The 13,462-nt window shown below is 44.5% G+C and overlaps 1 protein-coding gene across 2 annotated transcripts in view; it reads left to right on the forward strand.

The window, feature by feature from the left end:
- LOC308311392 (lysine-specific demethylase 6A-like) overlaps positions 1 to 9,791 on the forward strand; it is a 53,119-nt gene extending 43,328 nt beyond the window's left edge. For both annotated transcript variants that reach the window (XM_080758078.1, XM_080758079.1), the window contains exons 20-29: positions 845 to 1,050; positions 1,849 to 1,910; positions 2,389 to 2,463; positions 2,664 to 2,812; positions 2,989 to 3,103; positions 3,434 to 3,621; positions 4,520 to 4,661; positions 6,081 to 6,207; positions 6,735 to 6,905; positions 7,220 to 9,791. In XM_080758078.1, coding sequence (XP_080614204.1) covers positions 845 to 1,050; positions 1,849 to 1,910; positions 2,389 to 2,463; positions 2,664 to 2,812; positions 2,989 to 3,103; positions 3,434 to 3,621; positions 4,520 to 4,661; positions 6,081 to 6,207; positions 6,735 to 6,905; positions 7,220 to 7,249 — 1,265 coding nt within the window. In that variant the 3' untranslated portion in view covers positions 7,250 to 9,791. The remainder of the gene's footprint in view (positions 1 to 844; positions 1,051 to 1,848; positions 1,911 to 2,388; positions 2,464 to 2,663; positions 2,813 to 2,988; positions 3,104 to 3,433; positions 3,622 to 4,519; positions 4,662 to 6,080; positions 6,208 to 6,734; positions 6,906 to 7,219) is intronic.
- Positions 9,792 to 13,462: the final 3,671 nt, after the last annotated feature.

The following is a 13,462-nucleotide window of genomic DNA, read 5'->3' on the forward strand; positions in this document are numbered from 1 at the left end:
CTGTGTACGTAGCGTCGGCTAAAAACAAAAGGGAAGCCTGATGTATGCTTCGCCGTACGACGTGTCGTATGTTAAACAAATAGCTGATCTTATTTAAATAAAAAATAAAAAAGTATCTAAGTATTGCTTTGATGCTCATATTATCCTTAGGAAGTATTAAGAAGTTTGTATTAGAATATGCTTATAGGGCTGGTATACACATGGACCTATAGCTGTAATCTGCAACTCTAGATCGGTTTTTATGAATCTAGAGTTGCAATACTCTCCATTGACTCCCCAGTCTCCACTTATCCAATAAATATCGTTTTGCTACAAGTTATTCATGCATCCCTCTTTTATCCATCCGGTGAGACGGGTCGCCGCATTTTGGGAGCACCAAGTAACTTCTCCAGGTGCTCCTCTGAGTACTAGACCAAAAAGGTTGTGTGCACATGACCCAATAACCCTACGACACACACACACACACACAGCCATGACCTTGACCCTAACCTCCAATTGCAGCACTTTCATGGAGGTGGACGGACGTTCATGACGTCACGTGCGTAAGCCCCGGACCTCAAATTTGAGGTCTGCGGGGGATAGGCTAGGCTAGGCTAGGCTAATACTTCCGCTCACTCGAGCCATTGAGTTATAATTATACTTCCGGCAGTCTTCCGGGTGCTTCAAAACGCCACTGAGCAACTTTCTATTGAAATGAATAGCAGGGGGGGGGGCGGAGCTAAAGCTCCGGTTCGGGGTCTATCCTTTTATTACTCTATGGGGTGACCTGATCCAAAACATGTTTGAGGTCCCAGTGGTAATGAAGCATGTTTGATGTCTCTTCTCTCTCTCTCCTCTGCCTCAGACCTGGGTCTGTTCTCCACCAAGACCCTGGTGGAGGCCAACCCGGACCACCTGGTGGAGGTCCGGACGCAGCTGTCGCAGCCCGCCGACGAGAACTGGGACCTGAGCGGCACCAAGAAGATGTGGCGCTGCGAGAGCGCGCGCGCTCACACCACCATCGCCAAATACGCACAGTACCAGGCCGCCTCCTTCCAGGAGTCGCTACGGGTCAGCAACACAAGCAGTCTTACTGCGTACACAAGCAGTCTTACGGTTGATAGCATGACAAGCAGTATATTTTCAATTAATTATTAATACATATTAGTAATTTAATATTTAATATATGCATTTTCTCTAACTTTTTTTTAAGGACCCCCAAATTGATATGTACCTATTTTGCCTCAGACACCGTTTGTGCCAGACTCGTACCAAACAAATTAGATAACATTTGCGTATTTTTCAAGATTTTTCTAAAATAGATACACTTTGTGTATCCTCACAAAAAACATGCAGTAATCCTGGTCTCTAAACTGCCTCCCCCTGGCCAGCCAGGGCGCCTGATGGAGGGGAAAGGAACTGGTTGGAATAACGTGTTCCTTCCACGCGCTACGTCCAACCAGGGAAACTCCCCCCTGTCAGGTGTAAAGGAGCAACTTGGACACTCAATGCATGAAGGAAGCATGAGTTCAAGTCCGTTGCTCTCCCCAGGTTGGTGGAGGGTGTGTAGAGCCCAGGATCACATTAGATGATTGACACAGGGGTGAAAAATGGGTTACAAAATCGTGGGATAAATAATATATTTAAACAAATAGATACACTTTGTGACACGCTGTGAGCTTGTACATCTACTATTGTTGAAGAGCCGAGGTATAATAGATATGGCTTAAAATTATTGTGATGCTATTTACTAAAACAAATAGCTGGGGACCGCCTGGAACCCCTCCAAGGACACTTTGAAAACCGTGTGTGTGTGTGTGTGTGTGTGTGTGTGTGTGTGTGTGTGTGTGTGTGTGTGTGTGCGTTCAGGAGGAGAATGAGAAGAAAGCGTTGAAAGAGCCCTCGGACACGGAGCCTGCGACAGCAGAGAGGTACCAACATCTATGCTTGAATAGTATGCTCACTGACGCCCTCACACCCCAGAGGAGCATCTGAACTAGCCACTGACTCATGGCACACTTTTGGGGCCCGATCCCGAAGTTTGGGGAATCCTATACGAATTCTCAAATACATTTGAAAATTGTACTTACTCTTCTATTTTTATTATTACATACTTAACACTCATGATGCTGCCAGAGTTCTTCAGAATAACGGCGCTAGAGTGCCAAGCAGATGCGCATTATACCTTCCCCAAAACCGGAAGGTATAATGTTCCATTACTACCTTGCGCTGTCAAGTCTGATCTCTCTGTAGAAGTGTTAATATTCCCAACGAGACGCTTGGTTAAGTCCGAAATTAGGACAGAACATCAGCGTTCTGCATCAAAACCGTGGAGAGCGCCGTCGATTCCGAGATAATGGCAACATTTCTTCCAGAAAGTAACACGTGTGTCCGCATTACTTTGTGCAGTGTGTCGAGGAAGAGGAGGGGTCCATTAAAGCACATAAAGTTTGGAACCAACATCGACGTGTCGGACGAGAGGAAGTAAGTCACACTCATTTTCAACATTGAACTCATTAATGTCCCTTTTGAGTTGTTGGGGGGAAAATGCTCGATAGGGGGCTCCTATAAGAACCCGGCTCGATAAGCCCGATCACAAAGGTTCTCGTTATCAATAAAAAATGAACGAGCTGAGCTTGGCGTGTGTGTGTGTGTGTGTGTGTGTGTCCTCCCCCGTCCTGCAGGTGGAAGCAGCAGCTGCAGGAGCTCAGTAAGCTGCCGGCGTTTGCCAGGGTGGTCTCCGCCGGCAACCTGCTGAGCCACGTGGGCCACACCGTCCTGGGCATGAACACCGTGACGCTTTACATGAAGGTCCCTGGCAGCAGGATACCAGGTCTGTGCACGCACACACACACACGCACAAATCTGTTTCTGCCCGGCGTCTGTTCTGACATCAGAACACGGGCACCGCTCTAGTACTTTTCAGGATTAACAGCCAAAACTGTAACTTGTTGACTGGCTTGTCAGTGGTCAGTGTGGATGACGGCTGTCCTCTGGCTCCCCCCACAGGTCATCAGGAGCACAACAACTTCTGTTCGGTCAACATCAACATCGGCCCAGGAGACTGTGAATGGTTCGCCGTACCGGAGCCCTACTGGGGGGTGATGAGCAACTTCTGTGAAAAGTGAGAGAAACACACACAGCAAAACGACCCCCCCCCCCCCCCCCCCACACACACACAGTTTCATTGGTGCTCAACCTTTTTCACCGCGGACCCCCATCTGGAAATATGTTGTTCCAGGGACCCCCCCCCCCCTAGAAGCAAAGATTTTAGTTAAAAACGTTTGCTCTGAAAGAATATATATTCAAAGATTTGTGCCACATTTTCAAGATTTTTCAAAAGTAGCAGATCTACAAGCTCATAGATCTGCCATTATTCAACAGCTAAAGTTTAAATTCATGGTTAATATGGATTAACTCCCCGTCCCCCGTGTGGCGCTCCTCTGCGGTTCAGGAACAACATCAACTTCCTGATGGGTTCGTGGTGGCCCAACCTGGAGGACCTGTACGAGGCGGACGTGCCGGTGTACCGCTTCATCCAGAGGCCCGGCGACCTGGTGTGGCTCAACACGGGCACCGTCCACTGGGTGCAGGCCATCGGCTGGTGCAACAACATCGCCTGGAACGTCGGACCCCTCACCGGTACGTACACTAGTGTTGATTTGGACCGCACACTTTTGCCAGGTGAAACCTGACATACGACAGGCCCGTTCTTTTTAATAGCGACCTAGTCATCAATGAGTCACCGCCTAAGCCAATGGGAGCCTCCTAAACGCCAGCCAATCGCGTAGTAGCGACCAATAGTCACGATTGGCTGCCTCCTAAGCCATGACACTGGCACGGCGGAAGTCTGCAAATCTGCAATGCCCAGACCACACTCTTCAACCATAGACACAGATATCTAAACACTGCAGCGGAGCGGACTCAGCGGAGCGCCTGATAACACCGCCGAATGTTATGAGCAAACTGGAGAGCAGGAAAGATGCACAACGGAACCAGCGTTTGTTTCACCTGACAAATAGGACTTTAATTAAATGAGAAAAAGAGGTTGTGCATCAGCAATGGTTTTCAGTGGAGTGCCAAACCCAAATCCAGTATACATAAAAAAATAGGAATTATTCCAAAAAGGTATCTAGTAATAGTAATATTTCTTGTTTTTATTTAGTTTTAGTCCTTTGAATATAATTTCGTTCAGTTTTAGTCATCTGAAATGCTATAGTCCTTTGAATAAAATTCCATTGAGTTTTAGTCACATTTCAGTCATCTGAAGACTGAAATGCTTATGTGCTGGTCTAGTTTTAGTCTACTAAAGTGTGTGTGTGTGTGTGTGTGTGTGTGTGTGTGTGTGTGTGTGTGTGTGTGTGTGTGTGTGTGTGTGTGTGTGTGTGTGTGTGTGTGTGTGTGTGTGTGTGTGTGTGTGTGTGTGTGTGTGTGTGTGTGTGTGTGTGTGTGTGTGTGTGTGTGTGTGTGTGTGTGTGTGTGTGTGTGTGTGTGTGTGTGTGTGTGTGTGTGTGTGTGTGTGTGTGTGTGTGTGTCGCAGCCCACCAATACAAGCTGGCTGTGGAGCGCTACGAGTGGAACAAGCTGCAGAGCGTCAAGTCCATGGTTCCCATGGTGCACCTCTCCTGGAACATGGCACGCAACATCAAAGTGTCCGACCACAAGCTGTTTGAGATGATCAAGTAAGTCAGCCCTAACTGAGAGCTACGCACAGCCATGCTGTAATGACGACAAAGGCTCGTCCATATTTGGACGGGGCAGCGAGCTCGTGAAACGTGTGGAGCTACTACGTTGGTCTACTTGGCCACATGCACAATGAATGGACTTCCATGGACGTTGATCTCAGTCTTTTAAAGACGGAGATCAACGTCTCTACCTCCCCGCATATACGTGGAGGAAGGAATGAGCCAATGCTAAGCTACATCTGGTCAGCTCTGGAATACTAGCACGATGTAAACAGGACGACGATGACCCCGAAATCAAAATGGCTGCGGCCATCCATCCCTGCTTTGTTTAGATTTTTGACACGCTTTTACTCTTTTTTTTTTTGCAGATCCCAGGCCCGTTGCTGATCATCGCGGTTATGTTTTTGGGTGACTTTACAAAAACCTGCGATCGATTTAACATGGGCAGTTTCAGTGATTTATATAGGTTTTCAATGTAATGAGTCCCGGGGTGCAGGGATGGTCTTTTCTATGAGTCCCAGGGATATTTTATGAGTCCCACTTCAACAACGTTAGGAGTCATATTTTGCCATATTTACAAATTGCAGCATTTATCTCCCATTTAATTTTATATGGTTTAATGTGGTTATATTCATGTAGAAAACGGAAGAAGAAATGATTATTATAACTAAAGCTAGCAAAAAAACTGTAATAAAAAACATTACAGTAGTACAGTAGTGCATCCCGTGAATGCAGATGTCATTGTTTTATTGCGTCCCTTAACTATGAACTGTGTTTTGGGATGCAAAATGCACCCTATTTTAAAATCTGCAGTTTTAACGTCCGGTTCACAAGCCTGAGGTCATTTTATTCCGCCTTGAATAAGACACGGTTTAAAGGTCTCAGCACGTGCAAATGAATGGAATGAACGAATGATTACATGGCAGTGGATGTGTTGATACAATCCTCCAAACCAAATGTTGTCGCCCTGTCTCTTCCAGGGACATACGTGCACACATAGACATCAAAGGGGGCTTCAGCCCCTGCCCTTTTACCTGTCTGTAAAACAACTGCCCTCTCCAGACCACGAATACTACAGTGAAAGAAATGCAAATGCCACTCCTTTCCATGCCATGCCGGAAAGGCAGCGTTCAGGAGAATTGCTTTTTTCCCTATGTATCCTGAACTTTAACACAGCATTTTGCGTTGAACAAATTAGTTTTGAAATCCATGTCGTATACACCGCATCTCCACTAGAGTTCTGGGTTGCGCCCAGAAAATAGCTGATCTACAAGCTCTCAACGCGTCGCAGCACGACACGTTGTGAGCTTGTAGATCTGCAATTTTCGCTATTTCGCTATAAAGTTCCCTTGCACAGGATTTCAGGCCCTGCCCCTCTAACACTCTCTGCACGTCCCTGGTCTCTTCCATCGGTAGGTATTGCTTGCTGCGGACACTGAAACAGTGTCAGTGGGTGAAAGAAGCCTTAACAACAGCTGGGAAAGACACTGTGCTGAGGCCCAGGAGCAGAGACGAGCCAGCCCACTACTGCACCATCTGTGAGGTCAGTATGACATTTTGACCCATTTGAGACCTGAGACCAAATTCTAAAAAAATGTCTTCTAAATCATGACAGTTTTCTGAAAAACCCTATGTTTCTATATCGGTGGTTCTCAAACTATTTCATGTCAAGGAACCCCAGAATTATCTGAATTTGGCCGCCGACCCCCATCTGAAAATACGTTGTTCCAGGCAGGGACCCACCCCAGAAGCAAATATTTGAGTTAAAAATGTTTGCTGTGAAAGAAAGATAAGCGGTTGAAGATGGATGGATAGATTTGCACACGTTTCCTTGATTTATTTTAAAATAGAAGATCTACAAGTTGTCAAGTTCGTAGCACGGCACTGGGTGCCACGTATGAGCTTGTATATCTGCTATTTTTCAACAGCTAAAGTTTAAAATAACAGACACGCTCTGAAGCTGCCATTTCCCGGCTTCAGCCTCGGCGGTTGAAACGGGCGAAAGTCTATCAATGATGGCATTCCTAAAATGGCCGCGCGATAACACGGACGTGTGTTCTTTCCGTGCAGGTGGAGGTGTTCAACCTGCTGTTTGTGCGCAGCGAGCTGCTGTCCAAGAAGCAGTACGTCGTGCACTGTCAGGACTGTGCCCGCAAGGCCAGCGCCACCCTGGACACCTTCGTGGTACTGCAACAACACAGGATGGAGGACCTCATGCAGGTCTACGACCAGTTCACATTAGTAAGTTCACTAACTGATCTACCACCAGTTCACATTAGTAAGTTATTAGTAGTGTTGTTTTTTTTGGTCATATTCCTTTGAATAAAATGTCATTCAGTTTGTCATCTGAAATGTGTCTGATGGATTGGACAAAACTACGGACTTTGCACCAAAACTACGGACTTTGTATCATATATATTTTACCCGGGATATAGGCTAGCCCCTTTGGCGCAAAGCGTGTTAAGTGCACTGGTTCTGGGCAGACGTGTACTGACACTGCTGTTTAACTGCTGTTTCACTGCACGTGGTGATTAATGTTTGTCTGTCTCCTCCAGGCCCCTCCTCTTCATACATCATCATCTTGACATTAGACCACACCCCCATCTTCTTCTTCTGTGGAGCCATCGAAAACCCAATTTACAGGAAGTTGTATTTTTTAAGAAAACGGACAGGACCGACAAATACGAAGAAGAAAAAAAAATGGAACACCCAGAAACAAACAGCAACGGACCATTTCTGATATTCAGGAAAGCCAAGGCCGTCTTTACTACCCCCCCCACCCCCCTCTCACCACCCCCTCCACATGGCTGGTCTCCATAGCAACGGCATGGAGGCAGCAGCGGCCAGAAGCGTCTGTGTGTCTATGCAAACCCTGTTTCCAAGTGCTGTGTGGGTACCCCCAACCACCACAGGGGTGCGCCACCGATCACTCTTGGCCCAATACTGGACTCTTAAAAAGCCCAATAGGCTCTGTGCACATATTGCCCATATTGGAAAGAAATTTGACCTTTTTTCCTTACTTCCGTCACAGGTGTTACCATTGATTCTAATGAAGGCCCCGTTTCATTTCTTGTCAAAGGGTGCATGCATATATTGTGCATGTTTGCTCACTGGAAATGCACTGGTACATCCATGGCTCTGGGATTGTCCAGGTACCCTCATGGTTCCGAGAAGGGGAAAATGTCCCCTTATATGGGGTGTGTAACTCAGGGTGTACACATGTAACCAAATTAACCTGTACGTGTCCATTTGGTTCATGTTGTATTCCATAATTCTGGGTGGGGGGGGGGATTCAGTTAATGAACCATTGTGCTACACTAAATCGAAACAGCCTTCATTAGTATCATTGTTGACACCTGTGAGGGAAGTAAGGAAGAGGCCCAAGGTCCTTCCAATATGGCAGTGCATAGAGCCTAGTTATGCTCCGGTGCGCACCGGCGAGAGCGGCCCTGAAAATACGCAAGACGGTCTTGCGTATTTTCGGTGTGCGACGCCATCGTGCGACTGGAAGTATGAACTGGGCTGACCTCTCTTCCTCTCCTCCTGAAACGACTACAAGGTTTCTGCCCCCCCCCACCCACCCTCTGATTGAATGATGGACGATTTGATCACAAACGGTCTGGTGTGGGATGGGGAGGGCTGGATTGTTGATGCTTAAGTAAAATGTTTTTTGTAGATAATGAACTGGCAACTGGCAACAACAACCCTGGAAAATACTACTGACTTGACATCCTCTCTGTCTCTGTCTCTCTCTATCTCTGTCTCTCTGTCTGTCTCTATAGTCAAATTCCAATTCCCCAAATTATGGTGAAATTTGTGGACTTCACCAATTTCACTGCAACACTGCCATGCTGGAGTGACCAAGATTTGGAGTATTGGAATTCAGCTTGCGTCCGTCTGTCTCATTTTCTCACTCTTTCACTCTCTCTCTCTCACTCCATCTCTCTGTCTCTCTCTAGTATTCTATATCTTTTGACCACTTCCAGCCCCTATTTTGTGCATGCCTTTTTTTTATAGGCGTTTCAAAGATGATCCAAACATTTAACCCATTCAGGACGGGAACCGAACCCCTTTTGATGTTTTTAAGTGTTGTTATACTACATAATGCTTAAAACATCATGAGCTTGTAGATCTGCTATTTCTTTTTAATCGTGAAAATGTGGCGCAAATCTTGAATATATATTATTTCAGAGCGAACGTTTTTAACTCGAATCTTTGCATCTTTGGGGGGTGGGGGTCCCTGGAACAACATGTTTTCAGATGGGGGTCGGCGGCCAAATACATATAATTTTTGGGGTCCTTGACATGAAATATTTTGAGAACCACTGACATAGAAACAGGTTTTTTCCAGAAAACTCATGAATTAGAAGACATTTGTAGAATCGTCCTCAGGTCTAAATGGGTTAAAACAGGGCTTTAAGTGGTTAAAAGGGATAAAATATCAACTTCCACATTTTTTTTGTTTTGTTTCATTGGATTCTACCAAGATTTTCTCCCTAGTTTCCTTTTATTTTTGTCCTCCTGAAGCCCGATTTGTACTTCATCGCACGGCGGTGTCGCACGTCGAAAATAGGCAACCTACAAGCTCACATCCGCTCGCATCCGCGACGTGTTGTGAGCTTATAGGTCACCTATTGTCACTATAAATTAGGCTTTAAGGGCCCTGGTCGTCTTCTATGGTAGATAAGGAGCACTAGTCTTCTATGGTAGATAGAACTTTAAAGACTCTTTGGACAGTAAAAAATTATTTAAACGTAATGTGAAGAGTTTAGGTCATTATTTTCTTTTTCTTTCTTTTCATTTTTTTTTTTACAGGTTTGTTTTATCCTTGTCTTGTTCTTTTTGCAACTACGATGTTGAGTTTTTGGTTTTTGTTTCTTAGGTAAAAAAAGGAAAATTTTAGAAAAAATTATGTACTAGCCAAGTCACAAAGAAAAATGGGTTGCACACGGACTTATGGAATAAAAGTTTAATTTGTGATTTTGTTTTGTTATGTTTCTAATCTTGATGTAAATTTACACTATTTATAAATACATATTTATTGCTTGAAAATATTTGTTGAATGGAATGCTGTTATTTTTTCCAGAGTACCTGCCATTAAAATTTGAAGGAGTTTTGTAATTTTAACACGACTCCTCTTACATTTTCTATATATGAATAAAAACTGCTTAGCGAGCATTGTACAGAAACGGACATTTAAAACTTGTTTTATTGTTTGAAGAATGTTTTATGAGTCAATAAACACAAAAGTTGTCAAATTACCCTCGACGTGGGCAGTTATGTGTTGAATGATGGGGCCTAAAGTCAGATTGTTTTGTTTTGCCTGCTTAGCCTGGGATAAATTGAATCTTAACCATCAGGTCAAAATTCTTATCACATCCTGTGTCTATAGTGACGTGAGTGAATGGCATCACTCTCAGGTAGGTACAGGTATTTAGGCTATGTAGCGACACGTGGGTGAATGGCACCGCCCGCAGCCACACAGGTGACAGGTATGTATGTATGTGTGATGGCGTCAGTTTTTTGTCCCCGAGCAGTAAAGTGCATGTGTTTGGTGTGACAGTGTTTTTCGTGCGCCATGCTCTCCTACTGCCCCGAGAACAGTTCCCATGGCAACACACGGGCGGATCAATCAATCAACGAGGAAATTAATTGGAACCAGCGGCGGCTGTGCGCCGTAGAAGCACACAGATGCCACCAGAGCTTAAGCAGCTACAACGTCGGAGAAGCGGACAGCCGAACAACACGTTCCAACGGAGTAGTCAAGCAGCCAGTTTGGACGGCCATGGTTGTGGAGTGGATGGGCGGTCCGGGCGACGACGTGCACGTACGTTTCTCCACCGAGGTGGGCAGACGGTGAAAGAAGGGGAAGCCAAACCAACTCGGCAGTGCCAAGTTTCAACTAGCCCCTCTTTTCAAGCTAAGTATCCCCTCTGCGACACTTTAACTTGACATTTTGACCGTGTGCAAGTGTTGCACAGTGCAACTGTGCACTGCATGTGCCTTGAATCATTGCTTTAATAGTTATAGTTTATATATTTTTGTTTATAGTCAAAACCAACTGATGTGAATTATTGTTTGACCTTCGACCCTTATAATATAATGTCATGCTATACCAAAAATGATGCCAAATAGAAGTGAGTCGTTTGCTTTTACCGCTCTGAAGTTGTAGTCTGTTATAGAATATCCGACCATTGTGGTGTTTCTCAATCAGAATTCTCACTCAAGCCTTTTATTTTAGATTTCGGTGATATAGACATATAAACAGAACTTCCTCTCAAACAAAAATAAATAAATAGGTGTTTTTAATTCTAAGTAGTAACTGCGTGTGTGTGTGTGTGTGTGTGTGGGGGGGGGGGGGGGGGGGGGTTGTTGTTGTTGTTTACACACAGGGTTACCTGTGCGGTGTCACGTGTCCACACTTGGCATTACCTCTGTGTCACTCACTGTCGTTGTTGTTGTTGAATCTGTCCTAGCAATTCCATGCTGCATTGATGTTGGTACCATTTAGGAGAGATGACAGGCAAACGATCAAAATAACAATTCTTCTACATTCACTGATCATGTAGACTTCTTGTAAATTAAGTAATAGAGATGTTTTAACTCTTGAGAGCGTAAAATGAAATCATAAAGATCTATAAAGGGTCCAATTAGTTACCAACTCTCACTATCATTTAGTTGGGGACCACCTGAGCTGGAGGTGGAACCCCCCCCCACCACCACTAGCCTCGACCAATATTACCAGTAGGGGGCAGCGTGACTCCACATAGGACTGTTATGTCACTGTTTTGATTGAAGTATTTATTAACAGTTTGCAGAATTACAGTACATTTCAAGCACAACTCAATACAAAAACTTAACTGTGGACGACACCATAAAGCATTACACTTGTTTACAATAGGGTCCATCATTTTCAATTCATAACATTTAGACTGAGACATATACACTTCTACATAGCCAAAAACAGGAAATCGTCATAAAGGAGGTAAAAAGAGAGACAAATACAGTGAAAAGGGGTGGGGGGGAGATTGAGATTTTACGGGGGCCAGTTTTGAATTTCAGCCGTCTGTATGTAGGTGCCCTTTGAGAGAGGTTTTGAAGGAGTCAAGGGATTCGCATGTCTTAGGCCTGGGCTACACCTATAGGGGTCTTTTTCAAAACACACATTTTGTGCGTTCAGCCACACGCAGACGGCGTTTTCGGCCACTCAAACTGAGGTTTTTGGAAACGGATAAATGAGTGAAGATTTTCCAAAAAATCCAGAGCAGTGGATCTGTGTAGTCATGCGAAACGATGACGTCACCGCTCATTAAGCGCATATCATTTTTACTATAATATAAGTGAGAAATGTAGCTTGCGCCTGGAAACTTTGTTTGATCATGTTTTTATATCACTGTGTTAATAACTTAGCGTTGTTGCATCAACTGCACCACGTCACCAGCAAGCAAAGGCTCTGCATGCTGCTTCCAATAATACATAATATCAGCCTACTAGTCCAGTCCACGTTGGCCACCAGATGTTTGTATTGGTGCAGAGGGCGAAGCTTGAATAATACGTTAATTGTGGACCGCTACAGAGAAACTGGATAATGCGTGGCGCGTGCATAGCCATGTGAAACTATTCTCGTCTCGTGCGTAAAGTTGGTCTGACAGCTACACCAGCGTACGCCACATGGATGTGAGAATGATGCATTTCCCATTTTTCCTCGCCTATTGTGACATCCCCTATGACGTGTTCATTGCGATGAAACATGACAGTCGTATTGTTTGTGGAACAACATATTTTTAGATGGGGGGGGGGGGGGCTATTACATTACATTTTTGGGGTCCTTGACATGAAGTATTGAGCACCACTGATTCAGATACATATGTATTTCAGAAAACTGTCATAATTTAGAAGACATTTTTAAAATGTCGTCAGGCATAAGAGCCACAGACTGATGTTGATGCGTTACAGTGGGTCCAGGAACCCAGCAGACAATGTAGCTGTAGAACCACAAGCCACACAGAACCTACACTGTATGCCAGGTCCACAACCCACCAGTGTTGTTTTCGTCGACTAACACTATGGCAAAAAAATGTTTGTCGACTACCTATTTTCACTGACAAACTAAATGGAAACTAAATGAGAACTAAGCTATATGATGACTAAGACTAAATATATTGACAATTCGGTCAACAGATAAAAGACTAGACTAAAATGTTAGGAAGGGACTAGTGGACAAGAGGTCCAGTAGAAGTGATTTTACACTTGGTTGCATGCTGAAAATGGCAGATCTACAAGCTCACAATGCGTTTGTTTATTTTGATAAACAACTGCTTTTCTACTCACCGAAACAAAGACTGTTTTGTGTTGTTGAAACCCCAACTTGTTCTGTAAAATAGCCTACTTTTATATAGAGCTCTCTCTACAGATTTGGCCAATATAAATTACCCATTGACCATTTTATTTCATTTTATGGCCCAAAAGTACATTATACAGAGTCCTGAGAGGATCCCCAGCCTCTAGAATAGACTTTCAACAACACAAAACAGTCTTTGTTTCGGTTGCAAAGTAGTTTAGTTTTTTTACTAAAAAGTCGGAATGCAGTGGAATTTATTTGTTGGTGTGAAGCATGCTGCAAAGTCGTTCCTATTTGAAAAGATGTGACAGGAATTTAATTTCAAGGACCCCCAGTTTGACATGCATTAGTCTACGGACCCCAATGCGCACATGTACCCCCGTCTCATCATTCCAACTCATGTCATGTGAACAAGATGGCTGCCTGCAGAGACCCAGTAGCCAGATGTAGCTGCTTT

This window comes from Protomyctophum bolini (assembly GCF_963924005.1).
Source record: "Protomyctophum bolini genome assembly, chromosome: 24".
NCBI lineage: Eukaryota > Metazoa > Chordata > Actinopteri > Myctophiformes > Myctophidae > Protomyctophum > Protomyctophum bolini.